Source organism: Equus asinus, chromosome 3 (genome assembly GCF_041296235.1).
Source record: "Equus asinus isolate D_3611 breed Donkey chromosome 3, EquAss-T2T_v2, whole genome shotgun sequence".
Taxonomy (NCBI): Eukaryota; Metazoa; Chordata; class Mammalia; order Perissodactyla; family Equidae; genus Equus; species Equus asinus.
This window is the reverse complement of record NC_091792.1, coordinates 128091224-128116629: the sequence shown is the minus strand read 5'-3', so window position 1 is coordinate 128116629 and position 25406 is coordinate 128091224. Positions and strand designations below refer to the sequence as shown.

Sequence of the window (25406 nt, the reverse complement as noted above, 5' to 3'; positions counted from 1 at the left end):
TTTTAATTAATTTAAATAGCCTTATGAGGCTAGTGACTTATATTGGACAGTGGAGATATACATGATTAAAAGTTTGAATAAGAACCTACAAATTCCTTGAAAACATATAAAATAAAAGTAATGCCATTTAATTTAGATCTTAATTTACTGTAACTTAAATAAATATATGTATCATGTATTACTTTGGGGGACTTTAGAAGAAAGTAAATTTTTCTAAATCGAACTGGTAGAACATTGTCACATCTATAAACCTAGAATTCACAATGGCAAGGTATGTATCTGGAAAAAGAATTCAAAAAATAATTTTAATTGAGAACTCTTGTTTAAATTTGCATCTGCCAGAAGGGTGCTGTAGAGTTTGGATTTGGGAGTAAATTTCTCAGGAAATATTTTTATTAATGAGAGATTCTTTCCCTCTTACAGTATGTCGTATTTTTGAACTTCTCAATTCTCAGTACTTTATTGGTGCAAATAACAATACAAAATAATGCACATATTTACTGAAGATTCTTGAAAAATAATTGAGATTTAAAAATAAACATTGCTGTAAAAATACCCAAAAAAGTGAAGCTCTTAGTCCTAGTAATAGTAGTTAGCTGTTGTGTGCTAAACTATTCAGAACCAGCAACAAGTATCCAGCTTCAAATTACAGGTAATATAAATCATTGATAGGCTGTACAAGAAGACCAAAATATTCAATTAGAAGCTCCATTACAAGGAAATTTAAGTGTTGTCTTCTTATTAAACATCTGAATATATTCAAAGAAAGATTAATTTTACCAGCATTTCTGATCCATAATAGTAAAGTAACTCTAGTAAATCAAAACAGACTGTGTGGAAAAGGGATTAGAAAATACCTGAATTAAATCATATTCACTCTATTTTTATGTATTTTCAAAGATCTTGCAGTTTCTTCCACTTTATATATTGATTTTTTGATTAGATTTGAGATTGGCACTTAGATTTTACTTAAGTATAAAACTATAACATCTTAATATTGTAAGAAGTTTGTTTTCTTTTTCGTTGACCTATTAGAGATACATTTTGAAAGGAAGCCATTTGTATTTCTTGTAAACTATATTATCTTTTTTATTTTTCAGGTATGGATTTTCAAATATGCGCTATATTGTTTCGCTAATTAGTGGTGTTGGTATTTTCATGATGGGTGCAGGATTATCTTGGTACCATGGGATCATGGGATTGCTTAATCCTCAACCAATGGAATCTCTTCTATGGGTAATCCTTTTATTTCCTTCAGTTTTGAAGTATTATGAAGTAGTGATTAAGTACAGTAAAATGCCATTGTCCATATTGATGTTAAAGGGATTAACATATACCTTTTGACTGTAATATAGGGTTATGTATCTCTAGTTGTGATTCTTAGAACACAACTGCCCATGACCTCTAAATCCATGTAATTCAATGTTGTTGAACAAGAGTATCTCTGTAGGTACAATCATTAAGCACGGCCTTTTTGGTTAAAATCTTGGGCAGTTCTGTTAATTTCTCTAGTTACTATTGGAGAGCAAGAAGACCTCTTTTCATTTTTAGTCCCAAGAATAATAATCCTATCAGTAATTAAAATATCCAGTCCAATGTAGGTGTTGTATGTTGGAATTGTATGTAAAGTTAAAGCTTCTGCTTTCCTCTTGGTAGGAAGCCTGCACTGGGAGAGTGAGAGGATGGGATCATGGTCATCTTCTGTATTTTCCCACCTAGGGCCCCTACCCTTCTCTCCTACTTCCCAGGTTGCCTCCGGCAGCATTGAAGGCAGGGATAGGGCCCAGAAAAGTAGTACTTAACTAGTACCTATGTCATTTTGCGCTGATTTCCCCTGGCCGTGGTAGGTACTTAAAGCTGTCTTTTTCTCTCATGGGAACTTCTTGGAGATTACCCTCCTTGACCTCTCTAACTGTAGCTTCCTTGACAAGCACAGATTGGTCACGTGGCACCCCCTCTCAGCTTCTGCATCTTAGCACTTCCAGACTATTTCTGCTGATGTTTTCTTGCATTTGGCATGAAGGCCTTTTGGGCAATTGATCTCTTTTCAGAACACTCCTACTCAGAATTCCATGTCTGAGTGGGAATGGACATCTTTAACAGACATCTTTAACACACTCTCTGTGAGTGCAGTTTTTTTCTCAAACACAAACATCTACTCTGCTTCCACAGCCTATATCAATTAGTAGACTTGCCTATAGCTTTATTTTTCAGGTGTTCGTTAGATTCAGTTCACTGCGATCTTAAACTCCAGGGACACACATTAAGCTTTCTGAGCAATCTCAACAGCTCAACAGCTTTCTCCAAAGAAATCTTCACTTTTGACCTTCTTAACCTCAGCTCCTCTTATATGGGCTAGTGGCTGTGGAGCTGGGAGTTGTAATACCAGGCTTTGGCCCCTTTCTGTGCAAGGCCTGAATCGATGGTATAGAACCTCATTTTGGAATGTAGGGGAACTTGTAACCTGTTTCGTTCTCAACCAGAAGGAGTCTCATTTTAACATCTTGTTAGACCTACACAATATCAAGCCTATTAAACTAGGTTTTTCCTACATTTTTTATCGAATAACTTCTTACCATAATACATTTCATATAATTAAAAAGAGCAAGTATATTTCCTCCATTCTGAACAAGTTTGGCCATTTTATAGATACCTCATCCTCCTAGCATTCATCTGATTTGTACAATATTACTTTACAGAGGCAAAGAGGCCAGTGACTCTAGAGTTAGGGATTGATTAATTAGTTAAATTTTTAATTGTGTCTAAGTTTTAAAGCTTCTAGAAGTTCCTTTATCTTTTTGTAACTAAATGGGGTCCCATCAGACTATGGACTCTTCATTAATAAATAGATTTAACACACCATAGACCAGTTTATGTTTGATTGGTATTATCTTGGATTCCTTGGCTGATATATGCTGTCTCCTTTATTGAGTGAGAAGTGTATCTTAAATCATTTCTGGAAGGAGATAGAAAGATTAAAAAGAATTATTGGGAAGTTTGCCTTTTATTTTAATTAAATTTCAGATTGGCAGTAAGATTCAGTGGAAAGTGCCTAGAATTGAGACTGTAAAGCTAGTATTCTAGTTCTTACTCTTGTGTCGTTTCTGTGCACTCAGGCAAATCCCATAGCCTTGGGAAATCTCATTTGCCTTAACAGAATTATAAGAGTGTTAGACTAGGTTAGAAATTTTCAAACCTCTGTTTCAGGGAAGCGCTAGGGTTCCCAAAAGGTAATGTTGAAAATTCTACAGATGTTTGGTTTGGTTTCATTTAAAATTTTTAAAAATTTGTGTTGCTAGATTAACTCTTTCTATAGAGCTTGGATTAAAGCTTTTCTTGGTGTCTTTATTTAATTCAAGTGTCCTAGAACTGCAAGGAAAGTGTGTTACCTCCCCCCCAAAAAATTGATTACTGTTTGTAACTACTTATCTTTCTGAATCAGGATTCAGAAAGGATTCTCTTGGTGCTGGGCACCTGAACAAAATCCAGAAGTTATTGGGTATGGGTGTGGATCTCACTGTATCTGGTATTCACACCCCAGATTTCAAATGTTTTTCGTTTTGAACTTCAAAAAAATTTCTATTCTCATTAAGTAATTCTTTCATCTTTTATATCATGAATTTAACTTAGGTCGTGGTATATCATTCTGTGGAGTATATATATATATATTATTCTTCCAAGTATTAAAAAATGAGATGGTCATCACTCTTTTAACTTTTATTTGTTTCCTCTTATGAAGATACCATCTATCTCATTGTCTTCATTTGAGCTTTTCCCATCAAGATGCTTATCTGGCTAGGATTTGAATCTATATTCCTGTTTTAAACATTACAAACTTTGTGCATGAACCATTGTTATTCTTTAGTGAAATATTAGCTTATGCTTTATTTTAATACTTATTTTCTAGGCATATTGTATTTTAGCGGGATCATTGGTATCAGAAGGAGGTATGTACTGTCACAGTATCTCTTTATTCTTAATTTTGTAATATATATTCAGCAGTCAGTTTCTATAGATTGCTTTGCTAAGTTCCATTGATTGAAGAAAACTGAAGGAATTGGAATCTAAGTTTTGCCTACTTCGAGGGAGGAAATTCTTTGAATGATGTACTATGGTTGTTCCTGTAATGGATGGGGGCAAGGGAAAAACTAGTTTTTTGTTCTTGAGCATCATATCATAGTGCTCAGAACATTTTAAATGGAGTCTAAAAACATAACTATATACTGAGTTTTAAAAGTCAAATTTTAGTAATGTTAATCAGAGAAGGATATTTCTTTTTGCAATTCAGATATCTCAAAGTTTCTGGAAGTTTCAGCTATAGCAGTATTATGACAGAGAAGTGCTAATATCATGTATGAAACTGCCTAATTCACTGTTCTGCTCATAGTATGTTTTCTCCTCAAACATTATTTTCTATGCAAAATTTTCCCTTCGTCTTTCACAGTCTGTAAAATGGTGATAATACCACTTGCCTCAAAAGGTTGGGAGGATCAAAGTGACTGTGCTTAGTGTGGTGCCTGCCAAATAGTAGCTGTCCAATAAATTAAGGCAGCTGTTGTGGTAACGATATTTAAATTATTATGGTTTAGAAATATGGGATTCATTGTATTATGATGATTAATTGGGATCTTTACAATGACTAGTTGATATAGAACTTGTCTTTATTGACAACCTGGCATTAAAGTCTTGTACCTATTTATTTATCTTTTGAGATGCCATCTTTAAAGTTTGGAGGCATGAAGTTTCTTCCATGCTGATATGAATGCTTTTCTTTCAGCAACACTTCTTGTTGCTGTAAATGAACTTCGTAGGAGTGCTCGGGCCAAAGGAATGTCATTTTACAAGTATGGTACGTATTTTAGAAATGAGGTGTATTATTTCATCTCCTTCATTTGCTTAAAATTGCCTAGAACTATTACTTTGTTCCTTATAGATGTGTACAAAATGTATCTCAGTATCTTTCCTACCTGTGTGGCTGTTACATATACATCAGCTCTTTCAAAAAAGAGAAATGTAGTGTAATTTGACCATGAATAGTTTATATTTGGATTTAACTTAACTGAACTACAGTATTCCTGTCTATGCTTATGTAACTTGAGAAAGTAATTTGACTTTAAATATCAGTTATTGTTAACATTTAAACCAAGAATTTATATTTACATTGGACAGGGTTTTTGAAATCACAGTCTCATACATTTTTTATCTTAATTTATGTCTTAATTTTAAATGTATGCTTACTAAAATGTTACCTGATAGTGTCAAGTTAAGGTTTCAGAAAGTTTTCTTTTCTTGCCTTTACCCCAATGATTAAGTCATGGAAAGTCGCGATCCTAGTACAAATGTTATATTATTGGAGGATACTGCAGCAGTCCTGGGAGTGACAATAGCAGCCACTTGTATGGGCCTGACTTCTATAACAGGTAAATATACTTACGTTACAGGTGATTTATTTGTTTTTTTTTTTTTTTAAAGATTTTATTTTTTCCCTTTTTCTCCCCAAAGCCCCCCGGTACATAGTTGTATATTCTTTGTTGTGAGTCCTTCTAGTTGTGGCACGTGGGACGCTGCCTCAGCGTGGTCTGATGAGCAGTGCCATGTCCGCGCCCAGGATTCGAACCAACGAAACACTGGGCCGCCTGCAGCGGAGCGCGCGAACTTAACCACTCGGCCACGGGGCCAGCCCCGATTTATTTGTTTTACTTAAATAATTCTTTAATATGTTTGGTATTTTCTTTTATGTTCATTGAATAATTTTAAACCAATAGATAGTTAAATGCTAATTCCATACTAACCATTTCTTTGTATAAGACAAGACAGTAAAATTTTCACATTTCTCTGAGTTAGAAATTTCTTTTAGTTAGAATTAAAGAAGGCTGTTAATAGGGCATTTCTGTAATGTAAACCTTTCTAGCTGTGACTTAATGTATTATGTAGCTACTCTGAGCTTTAAGTTCTTTACTATAAGAGTATTGATAATATTTTTCCTACTGACCTCACAGGTTTATTAAGATAATATGACAGAGACCTTTAATAAACTCTAAAATTCTAAATAAGTATGTTTTATGGCTCTTGTTTGTCTGTCTTTTTCCACTGTTAGTGCCAGTAATGACTGTTGTTACTTTCCTGTTTCCTTGACTCTCTAGTTGTTTCCATCCTCATTTTGGTAGTTAGTTAAGTGTTTTGAAGGCCTGTACAGTATAAGTGAATGAGGAGACAAAAATATTAAGAACAGTGTGACTTGATGAATAAGTCAGCTTTTAATAGATTCTTTTCTTTTGCATAATAATATAAACCAGTCAAATCAAACTTACAAAATTTTTGTCTTAAGAGTTTCACATTGTTTTATTTAATTAAATTAATTCATTTAAATTAAATAACATGCCAAGAAATAAATAAAATATTTTCTAGTTAATATTCCTCTGATTTCTGTAGGATTATTTATACATGTATATTTTAAATAAAAATAATTAGTTAAATTTGAATTTCTAAAGAGCAGTGTTTGATTTTAAACTCTATAATTACAAAACAGTTGGATCATTTCTAATACTTTAATAGATAAGTTAGTTTACTTTTTAGTGTTATATTTTGACTAAATGTTAGTAAAACTAGAATGTAAATTGAGATTCTTTTAGTAAAATGAATGTTTTATCGAGTATTAAGAGAGTTAAATTTAATATTGACATTTGATCTTTGGAATAAAAAGACTTCTAATCATAAAATCCTTATGTGTAAAATTTATTATAGAGATTTAAAATATAATATTTATTGTTGTCTATTGTATAAATATTAACCTATACATTCATAGATAATAAATCAGTTTTTCTTGTTGGTTGAACGAGAGAGAATTAAGCTCTAACCACCTAAGGCAGACTATAGAATCAGAGTCAGCTGGAGGGCTTGGGAAGACACAGAATGCCAGGCCCCACCTCTAGAATTTCTGGTTCAGAAGGACTTGGGTGAGCCCTGGGAATTTGCATTTCTACCAAGTACTTGCGTGATGCTGATGCTCCTAGTCAAGGGACCATACTTTGAGAACCACTGCTCTAAGGTACCTGTAGCATGCAGTGAATTAATCTCTCTCCTTTGGAGAATGGTACTAGCTATGTATCATCCTTGGTTGAATGAGAAAAGAGTGACCCACATCATTTTTGTATGGTTTAATTCTCTCACAGAACCTTGGTAAGAATAAGACACAAAAAATGATTATTTCACTCAGCTTTATCTCACAATTATTTTGTCAGCCTGAGATAGGAAAAGTGCTATTGATACATCAAAAATAAATGGATTCTTTATTAGAGTCTTAATATGTATATCATTGTCTCTAATCTGAAAATGCTCTGGACCCTCACCCATGTAATGAGCAGATGCAAAAAACAGATCTTAAGTAATTAAACTGTATAATGCTCCTTTGTAGTATAAAGCAAGTTGTAACATCCCCATTTTGTAGTACAGTAAAAGTATTCGGAGAAAGTTATTAAAGAAATTAGGAATGAATTTCAGGTCCCTTGATTTACTGATTCTGGTTCTTTGCTCGCTAAAGCTCATTGAAATAACAGAAAATGTTAATTTACTGACTTCTTATGTGCTTTATTTAGGCAATCCACTGTACGACAGCCTAGGTTCTTTGGGTGTGGGTACCTTATTAGGCGTGGTCTCAGCATTCCTCATCTACACTAACACAGAAGCACTCTTAGGGCGATCCATCCAGCCAGAACAAGTACAGCGGCTTACTGAACTCCTGGAGAACGACCCATCAGTAAGGTCAGCTTATTCCAGTGATGCTGTTAAGGTTTACAAAAACATACTAAGAAATAGAAATGCTCGGTTTGTAAATACTTTTAAGAAGAGGTTTTGGATCCCTAGCCTTCAAAACTTTTTAATCTATTGCTTTTCAGAACTGTAGCCTTACAAGAAAGCAAGTGAAAGCATTTAGGAAACGTGTGAAGTTTCCTTTTAAATTCTCTATATCTTTAATTTTTAGAATAAAGAACCGTTAGATGATGTAATGGGAACAGAAGTTTGCAAAGTAGTTGCCTCTTTCATGCGGAACCACTTATGTGTAACCTTCATATTTATATTTGCCTTATATTTGTATTACAGTTACAAATTGAATGTATTAAATTTAAGAACTTTTTTATTTATGGGGAAGTGATTACCAAATTGAGTATAATTTATACTCCTTTTGAAAATAGACTTCTTGTTTTAGCTTGTTTTAAAAGTTTTTCCTTATAATTTTTATCTTTTAAATGACATAAGAATAAAGAACTGAAGACTTAGGAGATAATCAGTAGAGATAGAGTTCTTATGGTACTTTTTAGTGAAATTCAGCAGCAGTGTGGTTTCAGAGCAAGGTGGAAGAAACAAACCTTTAAAATCCCAATTTTCTACTAGCTACATATGTATATTAAACTAAAAATTTTTTTTCTTTTGTGTTATAATTAAAATCTTTTAAGTTAAATCTTTTAAGAATGACCTGAATATCTGAATGAGTAAAACAAATGACTAAGTGATTACTGGATTTATGTTCTAAGCCCTATGTGCTTACTCTTGAAAAGTAGTTACCTGGAGCTGGCCTGGTGGCATAGTGGTTAAGTTTTTCGCTCCACTTTGGTGTCCCAGGGTTCACAGGTTCGGATCCTGGACATGGACTTACACACTGCTCATGCTCATGCTGTGGCAGTGTCCCATGTACAAAATAAAGGAAGATTGGCACAGACATTAGCTCAGGGCCAATCTTCCTCACCAAAAAGAAAAAAAAAAGTTACCTAGCTGGATTAAGATTAGAAGTTGAGCATTCTTAGAATCAGTATTAGCCTTAGTAACTTAATGTGAGATAACCCTGTTCATATCCTTTCCTTGTGATGTCTTTTGTCTGATTTTGTTATTAAGGTAATACTGACCTTATAGAATGAGTTGGGCAGTTCCCCCCTCTTCTGTTTTTTAGAATTGTGAAGAATTGGTATTATTTCTTCTTTAAATGTTTGGTAGAATTCAGCAGTGATGCCATCTGGGCATGGGCTTTTCTGTGTGGGTAGTTTTTTGGTTAATTATTCTATCTCTTTACTTGCCATAGGCCTGTTCAGATTGTCTATTTCTTCTTTAGTCAGTTTCAGTAATTTGTGTCTTTCTAGGAATTTGTCCATTACTTCTGAGTTATCTCATTTATTGGCATACAGCTGTTGATAGGATTCCTTTGTAATCCTTTTTATTTCTTTAGGGTTAGTAGAATGTCTCTTTCATTTCTGATTCTAGTAATTTGAGTCTCCTCTCCTTTTTTTCATGGTCAGTCTAGCTAAAGGTTTGTCAGTTAGATTGATCTTTTCAGGGAACCAGTTTTTGTTTTGATTGATTTTCTGTTGTTTTTCACTTCTCTTTTTCATGAATTTCTACTCTAATCTATAGTATCTCCTTCCTTCTGCTTGCTTTAGGTTTAGCTTGCTCTTTTTCCAGTGTCTTAAGATGATAGGTTAAATTTTTGATTAGACATCTATATTCTTTTTTAATACAGGCTTTTATAGTTATAAATTTCCCTTTAGGCACTACTTTTGCTGCATCCTATAAATTTTGGTATGTTGGGTCTTCATTTTCGTTCATTTCAAAGTATTTGCTACTTTCACTTTGGATTTCTTCTTTGGCTGTTGGTTTTTAAGGAGTGTGTTACTCAGTTTCCACATATTTGTGAGTTGCCCAAATGTCTTTCTGTTATTTCTTATTTCATTATTTTTTATTTCATTCTGTTATGGTTGGAGAACATTTTTTGTATTATTTCTGTCCTTTTAAATTTACCGAGGTTTGTTTTATGGCTTAACATATGATCTATCTTGGATAATGTTCTGTGTGTACTTGAGAAGAATGTATATTCTGCTGTTATGTGGAGTGTTGTGTAGATGTCCAGTAGGTTTAGTTGATTTATAGTGTTCAAGTCTTGCTAGAGGTAGTGGCTCTGTTTTTTCCCATCCTCGCGTTATTTGGTTGCAGTTACCACCTATAGCCACTGGGTGGGGGTTAAGAGCCACGTATTCTGAGCCCTCTGCCGTCAGCTGAAATCCAAGGGCTGAAGCTGCACTGAGTGGGTGGGGGGAGGGGCACTTTCTCCTGCGTGCTCTCAGGTTTTCTCCCTCTGCTCTGGCTATGTGCTCTCCTGGGGTGTTGGCTTGATGAGGTCACCCCTGTGAAAGCTCTCACCCTGGTAGAGGTCTTCCCTCTAGGCTGCAAGGGCCGTCGGGAGTCCTTGATGTTCTGGCGAATGAACGTGTCCTCCCGCCATTCCTTCCCTTTTGGAGGCCTCCCACGGTCCTGGATTGCAGTCTTTAGGGGAAAGAGCGAAGTTGTCTCTTACCCTGTCCCACCTCCTCTGAGGGGGGCTCCAGGCTCTCTGCCCTCCATCGCATGGCTGCATCGGTCTCTCCCACGTTTTTTGTGTTGTGTTTGGATGTCCTCTGTTGGAGTATGGATGTTTATTGATTGTATGTTGGAGGGGAAACATTACTGGAAAAACTCACGCCGCCATGATGCTGATGTCACTCTGTGTTCAAGTCTTTTATTTCCCTGTTGATCTTCTTGCCTGCTTGTTCTATCCATTATTGAAAATAGAATATTGAAGTCTCCTGCTATTATTGTGGAATTGCCTGTTTCTCATTTCATTTCTATCAGTTTTTGCTTCATGTATTTTGGTGCCTTGTTGTTTGGTACATGTGAGTTTATAAGTTTTATATATTGTTTATAATTAAAGTTGTAAAAAGTGTGAAGGGAAGGACTCAGTGTGGCAAATTTGAAACTTTCTGGAAGAGTGTAGATTAAATTGTTGGAAAAAATACATGTAAGTAGCTTTTTAAACAGTATATTAGTTATCTGTTGCTGTGTGACAAATTAGTGACTTAAAACAACATTTATTACCTCACAGTTTCTGTGGGTCAGGAATCTGGGCGCAGTTTACCTGAGTCTTCTGCTTCAGGGTTTCTCACAGACTGCCGTCGAGGTGTTAGCTGGGGCTCTAGTCAGCTCCTGGGGAAGGATCTGCTTCTAAGCTTACTCCATAATTGTTGACAGGATTTAGTTCTTTGCCATGTGGGCCTCTCCAACATGGCAGTTTGCTTAATCAAAGCGTGCAACCTAAGAAGGCAAAAGATATTGAGTGTGAACATGATAAAAGTCACCGATTAGTCATCTAATCTTGGGAATGACAACTCATCACTTTACCAGATTCTGTTGGCTAGGAGATGTCACTAGATCTCGCCTACCAAGGATAGAGGATTTCACAAGGCCTTGAATGCAGGAGACGGGGATCATTGGAAGCCGTGACAGAATCTGCCTATCAAAAACAGTTTTATGTCTACAGTTAGTTATGTGTAAGAACATAAGGAAAAAGTATATCAGAATATTTTCATTAGTTGCTATTTAAGTATTAGTCAAATAATAAAATTCTAAAATATTTTGTTAGGACTGCGGTAAGATAGACTTTTTTTAAATGGATAAATTATATAGCCTCTTGCCAATCTGGGCAAGTTTTGTTTTAATTTGGGCACATAGAACTTTCTAAATATTAAATCATTAATTCTTATTTTCACTTATGCTTTTTTATTTATATGGATAAAGAATTTTAGGCTCGGTATTTAGTAACTCGGTTCAAGATCACTCAGAAATTAGGGTCAAATGCTCTGAGAGTACTTGGAGCCTCATTTAGGCTTGTTTTCCCAGTAGCTTTCTATGTCCCCAGGATTCAGAGTGTTTTTAATTTTTTTATATATCTGTAAAGAAAGAAAAGAATTTTCCACAGTTTTCTAGGGAAGATTGATTCCTGAGGGTTAGGGCAAGAGGGATGAAAAGCAGTTATGCTTGAACATCTGCTTCCCCTTTCTGGAAGGCAGAATGATATAATGGTATAGTGGAAAGACGGCTGGGTTTGGGTATCTGAAGATCTGGGAATGAATCCTGGCTCTGCTGTTGACTGGCTGAATTACCTTAGGCAAGTCATTTATGCCCCTCTGGGGTTATTTTATCATGTGTAGAGTAAAGATGGCATCTTACCTACTTTATAAACCCCATTTGTTAAATGTCTGCCATTTATTTGGTACCATAGTAAACATTTTGTATATGCGTTGGCTCATTATTTACCACATCAGTCTCATTAGGTTTATTATTAACCTCATTCTAATGCAGTACTTGTATTGCAGATTTTGAAGAAGCTATTGGAAAGAGGATTATGAGATAAAATAACAACATTGTAGAAAAGCAATTTAGAGTTTTTAATCCACAAACTATATAATTCATATATATACGAATTGCCATAAAATAATATTTGTTAAGTTTGTACCTTTGGCATTATGTAGAAGAAGCTAAATGGACATTTGTTTGGAAAATGATACTTAATGGTGAGCACTCTGAAAGCCATCTTAGTCCATTTTCATCACTGGTGGGAAAAAAAGAATTCTAGACCTTGTGCTATTAGAATGTGTGTGTGTGTGTCTATAAATTTGTATGCATTCTTATTGATTGCAGGGCAATTCATGATGTTAAAGCCACAGATTTGGGATTAGGGAAAGTAAGATTTAAGGCAGAAGTAGATTTTGATGGACGAGTTGTTACAAGATCCTATTTGGAAAAACAAGATTTTGACCAAATGCTACAAGTAAGTTTATGTATTTATTGTTTTCTTATATAGCCAAGGGTTAGAAAAATTACTTTTTAAGTAAGTAAAGTAAAACTTTTTCTTTTACAAGTCTTAAAGTCACTTCAGTTAACTTCTTAGGGTTCTAAAATTTGACAGAGACCCTTTTATTTACTACACAGTGGGTCAGAGAAGACAGCAAAAGAGCAACCTTATTAAAGTGCTTGTTATGTGCCAGGCATTTTATATGTGTTATCTAATTTACTCTCAACAACCCTGTGAGGTAAAAAAATAATATGTTCCTTTTTATATATAGGCAAATTGAGACACAGAAAGATTAAGTAACTTGCCTAAAATTGCAGAGCCATAATATGGAATCAGATATGAATTTAGATCTCTGGGACTGCAGAACCCATGTTTTTTTGTTGAGTAGTTGAAAGGAGACTTTACAGAGGATAATATAATGAGCAGCGCAGAAGTTATCACTTGCTTTTGTCAAATCTTAACATTTCACTGTACTATATTTGCTTAAGATCTTATAAAAAGAGATAAATTGTTATGAAAACAATTGAAGCCCTGTTTTCTTACAGATCCCTTTCTGCTTCCTCCATCCCTGAAACTAACAATTATCTTGGATTTAGTACCTATCATTTCCATTTAGGTTTTTATACTTTTCAACATATTTTTTCTTAGCATAATATATAATAACAATTTGGATGTTTAAAAATTTATAGAAATGGTATCATACTGTATGATCCCCTCTACAATTTGCTTCCTGGCATGTTTTTGAGATTCCTCCATGTTAATATGTTGCAGTTTATTTATCCAGTCTCCAGTCAACGGACATGTATATTGTTTCCAATGTTAAACTATTAGGAACAGTGCCACAATGGCATTCTCATACATGTTTCCTTGTTCTCACGTGCAAGAATTTCTTTAGGGTAATATAGAGCTAAATTTAAAATAGGTGAGCCATTGGATGAACATACCTTCAGCTGCCTTAGATATTGGCAAACTGTTCTCCAAAGTGTGTCAGTTTAACTTCCACCATCAGTGTTTCAAAGTTTCTGTTGCTTCACATTCTCACTAGATTGTATTAACGGCGTTTTGAAAATTTTTGTCTTTATGATAGATGTGAAATCTTATCTAGCTGATTTAATTTATATTTCCCTGGCAGTAGTGAGGTTAATAAGCATTGACATTTATTGACCATTAGGAGTTCCTCTTTGCTTCTTGATTTGTTTAGTTAATTTCTGTTATTCTGACAGATTTTTAAACATTTTATTTTTTAGATACTGGATACTAATCCTTCCTCAGTTGCATATATGCAAGTGTCTTTTTCCAATTTATGATTTACCATTTCACTTTGTCGTACAGAAGATTTAATGTGGTTTTAAATTTTATGTCAAATTTGTAATCTTTTACTTTATTCTTTTTCTTATCTTGCTTGAGAAATCCTTCCTCATCCCATTATCATAAAAATATTCCCTTTTTTCTTCTAAAAGTTTTATGGTTTGTTTTTTACTCTTAGGTTTCCAGTTAGAAATGTTTGTTTGTTTAATGGTCTGAGGTAGAGATTTAATATTTTTTTCTTAAAGAAAGATAATTGCCCTGGCACTAATATTGAATAGTCTATTCTTTTCCCAGTAATTTTGTAATTACTTCCTCTGGATCATTGTACACAGTTTTTTCTTGAATTGAATTCTTTTCAGAAATAGGTGGTCCATTGCTTATGGCTTGAAAGTTTTTCATTTTTCATTAAACTTAATGGTGTGTGTTACAGTTTTTATAAAAGAAATATCAGTGATTTTTTAAAAACTTATATTGTTTTCCTGCTATCGTTTTCTTTATAGGAAATTCAACAAGTGAAAACTCCTGAAGAATTGGAGACCTTTATGCTTAAACATGGAGAAAATATTATTGATACTTTAGGAGCTGAAGTGGATAGACTTGAGAAGGAACTGAAAGTAAGATGCATTCATAATAATAATCTAATAATGTCAACTAGTTTTGACTCCATGTCAGACACTATGCTAATTGCATCATATGTATACTTTTATCTTCTCAGTAACCTCCTGATGTATTGGTAGTTATGGGTGAGAAAATGATTGAGTTCAAGAAGTTGGATAATTTATTCAAGGAAGTAGGGGAATTGGGATTTGAACCTTTGTTGTTTAATTCCAAACTCTGTATGTTTAACCACTATGCTATACTGCTTGCTTAGTTTCTAAAATAGAGGGGTTTTTTGGTTTGTTTTTAAACAGGAAGCACTTCAAAAGTTTCTAGAGAAAGGTAGAAAGGAAAGTTTAGATTCTGTTCAAAAGTCGAAAAAATAGAGTATGACCTTAAACATATACATACATCTTGCTTTTAGTCCATCTGACATTATTTTATGTTTTCTGTTTGTTTCTGTTCAGTTGGAGATCATTACAACCTATTGATTTTTTACTGAAATATACCTGATCAGACTGCCTTTAAAAGTGTCTCAGTGCTCTGAAATTGTCATTTATTGATATATGAGTTCTATTTGTTTGCAATGAATAAAACTTATAAGTGATCTTTAACATATGTACCTTGTTTAAAGCAATGCACTTTCTTCAGTTGATGTTGACCATTTTTAGTTTTATTAAAAATTGAAGGGAAAAACCCCCAAAATTGAAGGGAAATATTTCTGTCACTACTGTCTTTTCTTTTAGAAGAAACACTTCAAATAAAATGATTTTGATTTTAATGTTAATAGTATAGTTCATGAGCTTTATCCGGCATGGCTTTCAAAGTTTCTGGATTAGCAATTCTCAAGTATTTTGGTTTTAAGACTATTTACTTTCTTAAAAATTATTGAGGACCCAAGAAGCTTTTATTTATTTGAGTTTTATTATCAATATTTACTAAATTATAAATTAAAACAGAAATTTAAAAATATTTATTCATTTTAAAAAACAATAAACCTATTACACGTTAATGTAAATTACATTTTAACAAAAAATAACTGTATTTTCCAAAACAAAAAAATAGTGGGAAGAATGGTATTGTTTCACATCTGACAACTAGATTCCCATATCTGCTTCTGGATTTGTTCTGTTGCCGTATAATTATTTTGGTTGAAGAATGTGAAGAAAAGGGAGGAGCCTTCATAAGTATTGTCATAGTCTTTTCAGATAATTATGATATTCTCTTTTGATATTATGCCAAAACCTGACAACTGGTAGCCTCTTAAAGCTTAGTTGCAATTTGGAATCTGAAATCATATCAATGAACTTTTCATACACTGTGAAGTTAGGGGCACAGTCCACAAGACTACCCTGGTTTCTTACACAAAGTGCAAAGATTGAGGGGTTCCCAAGACCACCCTTAGGTTTGATAATCCACTATAAGGACTCACAGAACTCACTGAATGCTGTTGTACTCATGGCTGTGGTTTATTACAATCAAAGGATACAGATTGATACTAGCCAAAGGAAGAGGTGCATGGGGCAGAGTTCCAAACATGGAGCTTCAGTTGTCCTCTCCCCATGGAGTCATGGACAGTGTTACTGTCCCGGCAACAATGTATGACAATTTATACAGAGTATTGCCAGCCAGGGAAGCTCAGCTGAGCCTTGGTGTCCAGAGATTTTATTGGGACTTCATAGTTGCCTTTTTGTCTCAGCCCCTTCTGGAGGTAGAGCAGGTACTCTGTGGCCAAAAGATAAACAGAGACATAATTTTCAGACAGGACATTGCAAGGGCCTAGAGATCGCCTCCCAGTAGCCAACAGCAAAGGTCAGACCTCTCTTTGGGTATGATTAATTCTCTCCTAAAAACTATTATATTAAAATCTGTTGGTCTGTTTTTGTACTCTGAACAGATTTTTTAACCCATGCATGATTCCATAACATTATGGATTGGTCCTTTGGAAAATATTGATTCACTGAATTTATGCACATCTTTCAAATGTTGATACATTTCTAAGTATTGGGAAACTGTCATGCTCATGCTGATGGATAGTTTTCAAACACTCTAATTTTCACTTGAAAGCTTGCATTTTATCATTATTAACAAATACTGTTAGTTGTTTTCCTTGAAGTACCAGACTCACGTTGTTCATATTTTAAGAATACCCAAATTTGAATAATCATAGTTTGTTAATTATTCTTTCAAGTAAAAATGGTGTTCAGATAAAAAAGTATGTGATTCAGCTCATAACTCAAGCAGTCACAGAGGGCCATTTCCTTGTGACAACATTGGACTTCGGTATGAAGCAGAGGACTTTCTACATGCTTACCATTTTGTCACAGAATATTTTTAAAAGTGTACTTAACGGTTGAGGTTTAATGAATCAGTACTTTTTACTACTTCATGCAGGACACTTTAAAATGAAACTGGCTTTTTTTTTTTTTCCAATTGAGTTCCTGGCAGTAAAGGAACACAATGACTACCAGTATAGTTTGGTGCCATTTGCCTTGAATTGTGCAAAGGTGCCAGGAGTTTTATCCACCATTGCCTTTTTGCGATCAGAGGAAATGTCACCATAATAAAAAAGGCAGATAACATCAGTGTTTTGCAAAAATAGTTTTGACCTCGGAGTCCCCCTGAAAAGGTCTCAGGACCCCAGTGATCCTTGGACCACTCTTTGAAAACCACTGTTAGAAATAAAATGCAAGGTGATTATTTTTGTGCAAGGTGACCTGAGAATGAATAAATTTTGCTTTTCCATTCTATCTTTTTATTTCCCTGGCAAGGAAAATAATGGACTTTTAAACTAAATTTTTATTTTAGCTTTACTTTTTAATAGAAACAGTAAGTCAGAAGCCAGATTAAGAATAATTAACAAATTGGTCATTTTTAACTATATTTTCACAATCAGATAAGCTTATTGTTTTTGTTTAGCTAACTTTGTGCTTTAATTAGAAGCTATTAAATCCTTAATAGATTGAACTCTCTCTTAAGTGTTTTTGAATTATGTAAGCCTTTCAAACCAGGAAGCCAAGTTTAACCCCCATGTTCAGGTGCAAACATCTCTAAGGTAATAAGGCATAATTGATATAAAGTCAAAGGAAAAGTTCTTTATAGTGCTACCAAACCAAGAGAATGCATGAATGTAATTCTTTTTTCTTGTCAAGAAAGTAAGCCGATTTTCATTTGAAAACTAAAACTTTGTACATTAGCTTGTTCCGTCCTTTTTAGTGTCATGTTATGGTTGCCTTCTAAGTTTAAATTTTAATAATTATTGAATTACTTTGGAAGGTGACAGTGATAAAATTCTGCAGCAGTATAGATGTCTCTCTTGAGTAATGTCATTGATCTATATATTAGAATAGGTGATTTGTTTGGCTTGAAGTCTATAATGTGCATAGTTCTATGTAAGGATGTTAAAAATAATAGAAGCTAATTTATGAAGTCCCATATTGTAAGTGTGAAATATATCTTGTTCTTTTTTTTTTAAGATTGGCACCTGAGCTCACAACTGTTGCCAGTCTTTATTTTCTTCTGCTTTATCTCCCCAAAGCCCCCCAGTACATAGTTGTATATCTTAGTTGCAGGTCCTTCTATTTGTGGCATGTGTGATGCCGCCTCAGTGTGGTCTGACGAGCGGTGCCGTGTCCGCGCCCAGGATCCAAACTGTTGAAACCCTGGGCCGCCAAAGCGGAGTGCAAGAACTTAACCACTCGGCCACCGTGCCGGTCCCTATCTTGTTCTTATTTTGAAGTTCTTTGAACTGTTAACTTAAAGTTTTTTGTTCTGCGTCTATATTTCAATCTGAGGATAGACTCTTCTCCTATCCCTCTGTGAAATATTTTGTGTTTGGGAGGAAATAATTCTGTTGGAAATTAATTCAGTGGGAAGATGCCACAGCATTTGCAAATTCCTAATGAGTAATGTTCCAGTTAAATGCTCTGCCCTTTACTTTGTCTTTTGCTTCTCTAAATGCATCCTCCTATATAGTATTTTCTCAACTTGAGTCTGCAGGTTTCCAAAATAAATTATGTAATTTGATTTTCATCTCTCCATAATATGAGTGTTGGAATAAAATCTGTCTGTGGTGTGTAGCATGTTCCAATTCGTGTTGAACAGTGCCTGGGACATAATAGATTTATAGGTGTTTGTTGAATAAATGAATGAAAATTATAAGTTGGATAACAATGGTTGATTTTCAATTCTATTTAACAAATATTCAGTTTCTACTATGCACGTGATATTTTATTAGGCACTACACATTCAAATTTAAGGATATTAACCCTATTTCTTTTATTCACTTATTCAGCAAACATTATGTGTGTCTGCTTTGTATTGGGCACATTACATTTAGGAATTTGATTACTATTCTCTCTGAAAACTTGATTTAAAAAAGCAGAGTAAATTAACTTTTTAGTTTCTTTTTCTTGAAATCAGATTTTTATTAGGACACATTTGTTATATAGTGCTTTTTAGATAGAGTAATTTCAAAGTTTCCTTGAACAGCTAAAATTTTTTACCTCATGTTGGATGGGTAAGGGTTGATTGGAATGGGAAAATAAAACTGTTTCGTTTCTGTATGAGGAAATCTTTTTTTATTCCATATTGAATTTAAAGCATTCTAGACACAGGGAATAGTTTAAGATAAAGAAAACATTGAGAACAAAAGTGTACTCCCTATGTTTGGTGGTCCTTGACCACTCAGGATCCAAGGGGAAAGTATCCCTAGGTACACTCGAATAACACTGGTTTTAAGAAAAATCCCAGTGCACATTCAATAGAATTCCTTAACTGGAGCTAAACTCCAGTATTATACCAGATCTTTGTCTTTATAATTGAATTCCTTTAATATGAGTAATATTCAAATGTTTTGGGACATTATTTTTTCAGCTTGGAATTATTAATCCTGACTGATTATTAGAATCACGTAGAAGAGCTTTTTTTTTTTTTTCCTTCTTCTTGTCCCCAAGCCCCCCGGTACATAGTTGTATATTCTAGTTATAGGTCCTTCTAGTTGTGGCATGTGGGACGCTGCCTCAGTGTGGCCTGATGAGCGGTGCCATGTCTGCACCCAGGATCTGAACCAGCACAACCCTGGGCTGCCGAAGCGGAGCGTGCAAACTCAACCACTTGGCCACAGGACTGGGCACCTAAAGAGCTTTTTTCTCCTTATTGATTTACTTTTACAGTTTTTATCAAATAATACATAAAGTTTATAGAGCCAAACAGAACTGAAAAGCTTATAACAGAAATGTGTCACCTCCCTCACTCTCCTCAATCCTTAGTTCTACTTCTGAGATAACTATTTTTAATACTTTTATTATTTCTTTTATATTTACTGCCATATTTCTACATAAAAGTCTTATATCGCTCCTCCTGATTTAAACACTGTTTATTTCCTCTTTGTTAGGGGTAGATTTACTTATTTTATACACTCTTTTCTGTTCTGCATTCTCATAATATCATTATTGCACTTTATTACACTTTTAATTACTCCTAGATTGAGTTAGGTGTCCTTAGTTTATGTACTCTTAAGGAAAAACCCCCAAAATCTTTACTTTGCTCTGTAGTAGCAGACTATTATAATTGCCTGCTTACTTGCCTTCATCTCCTCACTTACAAGTGAGTTCGTTGAAGGCAAGTGCTGTTTGTGTCCTGTGCATTGTTGTGTATACTTCAGTGCCTGGTACAGAGTAGTCGTGTAAGGAAGATATTTTTTGTTGTTACTGAATTGAAGTTCCTCAAGCTAGCATTTAAGAGTTTTCACAACCTGGCTTCTGCCTGCCTTTCCAGCCTCGTTACTAAGCCTGCCTTTTTCACAGTTCTGTGCTGACTATACCGTACTGCCAGTGTATACTTTCCAGGCTCTGACTTTGCTCATGCTGTTTCTTCTGTCTACATCCTCTTCATCATCTATCTGGAAAACTCACCACGTTCAAACCTTACTTAGATATTATATCCTCAGTGACCTCTTTCTGGATCTCATAAGCAAAAGTAATCTCACATTTTTGTCCCCAGAGTTATTATTTAGTACATTGTAATAGTTAGGAGCTTGGGGTCTGGAGTCAGACCTGGAATCTATCGTGGCTCCATCACTTACTAGCTGTATGACTTAGGACAGGTTAGTTAATTTCTTCAAACTTCATGTTTCTCATATGTAAAATGGAAATAATTGGATTATTATAGGGATTTTAAAACCCACACATGCATATAGAGCCTCTTATCACAGTACTTGACATGAGTAACTGCTCTTTAAATGTTAACTGTTATTATCAGCTATAATGTCTTAACTCCTAGATGGTTATTGATACACTTGTCTCCCTGCCTAAACTCAGTCCCTCAGGGTCAGGAACAGTCTTATGTAATAATCATAGCTCCACTTTCTAGCACAGTGCCTGGCCCAAGACTATATGGATTGTTACTAAAATATATAAAATAAGTGAGTATCAGTTTACTCTTTCTGATTACTGTTGTTTTGCGGTGGTTTCTCTTCACTACGAACAAGAGCGTATTTCCAGTGCTTTGCAATGCTTGGCATGTACTAGATTCCTGATCCATTATTGTATTAGTGAACGCACACACTCGGGGAGGTAGGACTACTCGCTGTACTGTTTATAGTGTGGAATTGGTCTATTTATGTATTGATCTTATTTTTTTATTTATACAAATATTTTTCTTGCTGATATGATAGAATGAAATAGTTTCACCAGATGTTTTCAGTGGCCTTAGTGATCAAAAGGAGTAATGGAAACAGAAGGTTTTGCTTTGCTCTGAATAATATGGTGGTGATTTTTCCTTCCAGAAACGAAATCCTGAAGTTCGACATGTAGATTTGGAGATATTATAGATTTGCTGGAATGAATCACCTCGGAGGGAGCCTTGGAAACAAGGTTGTCCAGCCTACTCTCCCACGCTGAAGGAGTCAACGCCATTCAGAAGCCATTTTTTTGAAGATGGAGGAAATATTTTATGTAAAGGGCAATTCAGTAGTCCACAGAACTAAAACTACTTCTTGCTTCTAAGAGACGTATTACAAGTGGAATCCATTTGGAAATCATGTTCTCATGTTTCAGTAGTTTCAGTAGGAAACATTTTAGTTACTTAAATTGTTCATAATTTCTCACTTTAGTCTGTCAGAGTGTATTATACCTTGTAATCATGTTTCCTTTCTTCACGTTGGTAAAAAGAAGCAGCATCCACAGGATTATGACTTTTAATTTTGTTGCCACTGAAGATTTCACTCCATCACATCCTGCCAATCTTGAACATTCTGGCTAAATCTTGGTTTGTGCTTTTTAAACAGTCACTCCATTTCAAAGTTTATCTTTCCTTATAGAGTGTAGAAATTATTTCTATAATACCTTGTAATTTTGCCCTGAGTGCTATGGAGGAACACTCTTCTAACCTAGTTATCTGTAAATGTTCATTCCAGAAATGGCTTAGTTACTGAATTGAAGGAAGACATTTCAGTACACTTCTTTGGTCATAGTAGTTGCCATTTTGTAAAATTTCTTACCTTTCCTTTGCTTTCTCTCCTTGTTTAGTTTAATTTTTCTAATGGTAGAAGATAGAAAATAACCCTAGATGTTTCCATAGGCCAGTGTGATGACTGGTTTTTTCTTTTTGTTTTTTAAGTGGCTTCAGTGCCATAATGTGTATTTACTAGGAGATAATGCATTTATAAGCATTTTAACATTCTGTAAAATGGACTAGAAATATTTATAATTTTACAGTCAGGACAGCATTTTATTTTTAATTTATTTAAAAAGAGGCACTACTTATGTAAATCTGGACTGTGGGATATTTCTTGCTTTAAGAGAAAGAAAAGCAAATCTCTCGTGGAAACTTGTGGCCATGATTTTGTATAATGTCATAGTCGATAGTGTGTCTGTAACATGTTTTTTGCAGTTACAAATGGGCATTTAACACAATATATGACTATAACACTTATATAAGTAAGTAACTTTCTAATGATCATAAAGTTTCAAGATGGAAAAACATGTAATTCAGTAATTGAAAATTCAGTGCAAAACTACGGCTGTGTCTCCATTCATCAGAACAACTCATACGCACTTTAAGTTGTTCAGGTAGCATTGTCCAGTTCAGTGAGCATTGTCCATGCAAGAGTGGTGGCTGGGTGATCTCTTTGCTGGATAAGTGAGTGCTAGACATTAGACCTAACTACCAGTGTGAAGTCAGTGTCTAAAAACTTACTTAGATTGAACTTTATGAACTACAGCAAATTGTAATGCTGGAAGCAAAAAATAAACATTTGATTAAAGGGTTTGTAATGATAATTTTTTGATCCAGAAATGTCATTTACTGGAAAATTGTGAAAGTTTACATTGGTGTACCTTTTTTTTTTTACCATTGCAGAGCATTTTGTGTGCTGTACATTTTAAGCAAAATAACATTCCAGTTTTATTTTTTAAGATATAAAATTGTTTTTTTAATATATATACATACACACACACACATACACACACATATATACACAAACACACACAGTTTGATTCTCTGTTCTTACGGTTTCAAATTCTTCACCCCTACTTTTTAAAAAACTATTTTTTACCCATTATAATTCACTGTATACTTTCTATGTCTTCCTGTCTCCCTTTTCCCACCTGCCATTTGTTATTTCATGTCACTGCCATGTGGGAGGGTACCAAATTATATCCAATTTCCTCCTCGTAAAATTACTCTGAAAAATTTCACATAGCTAGACAAGAATAATTAACTCATTGAAAAAAATATCAAAGTTGATGTGTAGAAGTGATTCCAAATGGTAGATTGTTTTAGAACTTCCTGAAAGAGGGCCGTTCCTGATATTTCTTTGAGTTTTCTAATTTGATTTTGATTGAGGTCATACTTCTTAAATAATTGAAGGCTTATGTTTCTGACTTTTCTTTCCAGTTCTGTCCTGCACTGATATTTTAAAGTTTGTTTAAGCAAAATTTGACATAAAGAGCTATAGCCTATCTAGGAATTTTGAATATTTCTGTGGAATCAGGCAATGTATGACATCACTAGTACTTTTGTTTTTTCCTTTTAAACTAGAGTCAAATTTGAATATAAAACCAAGGATTGGGGTCTCTTTCTTTACAAATTAACATAATACATAATCTAGTTGTCCAGGTTTCTTGTTTCTGTTTTTTTCCAAATTAATACCTCTTACTTTAAGTCTTGCCCTGATGCATAGTATTTGAATATTTAAGCATATAAATTTTAATATTTTCAAGGAAAATAGCTTCTGTAGTTGAATAATTGCAAAACTAATGTTGCACGGAGAAGAGGGCAGTGAAGGACCCATAATGCCTATGTGTACAACGCTGAAATTTGGGAACTATCAAAGGTAAAGTATACTTGTTTTCAGCTCTGGCTGAGAATGGATCTCTAATCAACTGTAAGTATCAGGTCCCAAACTACGTAAGGTGGCACATTTTTTAGACTTGGCAATGAAAGGATGAGGAATGGAGACCTATTTTTAAGTGGACCATGTTGGTGGTCAATAGTATCCATTTCCAAAGAGGGAGATTCCTTAACATACTGAGTAAACGATGAGATAGGATCAGATTGGAAAATTTTTCAATTTTTTCAAAAACAATGTTAATCTCTGCATACATACACCTACACACATAGCAAATAACTCAGAATAACAAAATGATATGACTTGAATTTTGGGTTATGATTTTAGTGTTACCTTAATTATCCCATAATTTAAATAATGCTTTTTGCTAAAATTATATCATGTAAAGGAGATGCCTTAAGTTTTAAATCTTATTTGAGGTAGAATGCTGAGAACTACAGAAAATTGCAGTCATTTGGAATTTGTTCTATCTTAGATTGTATTTGTCAAGCTTTGGCATTTCTTTTAAATGTGATGACCCCCAATTTGCCAAACTGTCAGAAGTCAGTGAAGCAAAGAATTGAAGGTAAAATGTTGATTCAAAGATTGTCTCCCCTAAATCCCTCATCCCTGCCTCTGAAATGGAACTTTGGAAGGCATTTATTTAGAAGATTGGTCTGGCAGCCTTTATATTTGAATTAAGTTTACTAGCATCCCCACACTTGGTTTTATGGAGAGAGAAAATTTTTGTTTCTATTACACTGTATTTCATCTGTCTGATTTTGCTGGCAGATTAAGATGGTCCTGGTCTCTCAGGATGCTTTTTTCCTTAATAAATGTCTTATGTAAATAAGAGCAGTTCACTTACTAGTTTGGGATTTTTTTCCCCTGATAAATAAATGTTTGTTAAACATAAATCCTTGTTTACTTCATGTGCTGAGACAAACTGTTGTAATCTGATACATTTTACCTTGAAAATCATGTCTGTGTTTTTGAACAGAATTTATTATTCATTGAGTATGCTTGTTAGTTTGTAAGTTTCATGGTTTTACAAAACCAAAATATAACAACTCTTAGTCGTTTTATAATCAGTTTTTAGTATAAAGAAAATTGTTATTCATACACCATTAGGAAATCATGTGTTTAGTAAAGTGCAAATCCAAAAAGTTATATCCCTTAGTGATACATATTAACATTATGTTTTGAGAAAATGAGTTATTTAAACATGTTAATTAGGTTATTTCTTTTGAGATGTATCTATATAGTGTATTTAGAGAAAAAAATGCAAAACATAAAAACACCAATGCTACAACCTGGAGCCAGCCAGCACTGGTATCCAAGTTGAATTCTTTACTAATCCTGTAGAAATGCCAGGTTTATTTTCTTTTTCACAAGAAACTAAAGCAAAGTAATTATTCAAAGAAATTTGATATTTTGGAGGGCATAGTTCCCTCTCCAAAATCAAAACTTATTGAAAATAGAAGCACTATAGTTTAGAATTTGCATAGCAAAATACAG

The 25406-nt window shown here is 34.2% G+C and overlaps 1 protein-coding gene across 1 annotated transcript in view; it reads left to right on the top strand.

Annotated features, from left to right (window-relative positions):
• SLC30A9 (solute carrier family 30 member 9) overlaps positions 1 to 24805 on the top strand; it is a 96192-nt gene extending 71387 nt beyond the window's left edge. Inside the window, exons 11-18 of the mRNA XM_014857157.3 lie at positions 1101 to 1236; positions 3908 to 3947; positions 4778 to 4849; positions 5313 to 5420; positions 7596 to 7761; positions 12499 to 12628; positions 14461 to 14574; positions 21345 to 24805. Of these exons, the coding sequence (XP_014712643.1) occupies positions 1101 to 1236; positions 3908 to 3947; positions 4778 to 4849; positions 5313 to 5420; positions 7596 to 7761; positions 12499 to 12628; positions 14461 to 14574; positions 21345 to 21389 (811 nt within the window). The 3' untranslated portion in view covers positions 21390 to 24805. The remainder of the gene's footprint in view (positions 1 to 1100; positions 1237 to 3907; positions 3948 to 4777; positions 4850 to 5312; positions 5421 to 7595; positions 7762 to 12498; positions 12629 to 14460; positions 14575 to 21344) is intronic.
• Positions 24806 to 25406: the final 601 nt, after the last annotated feature.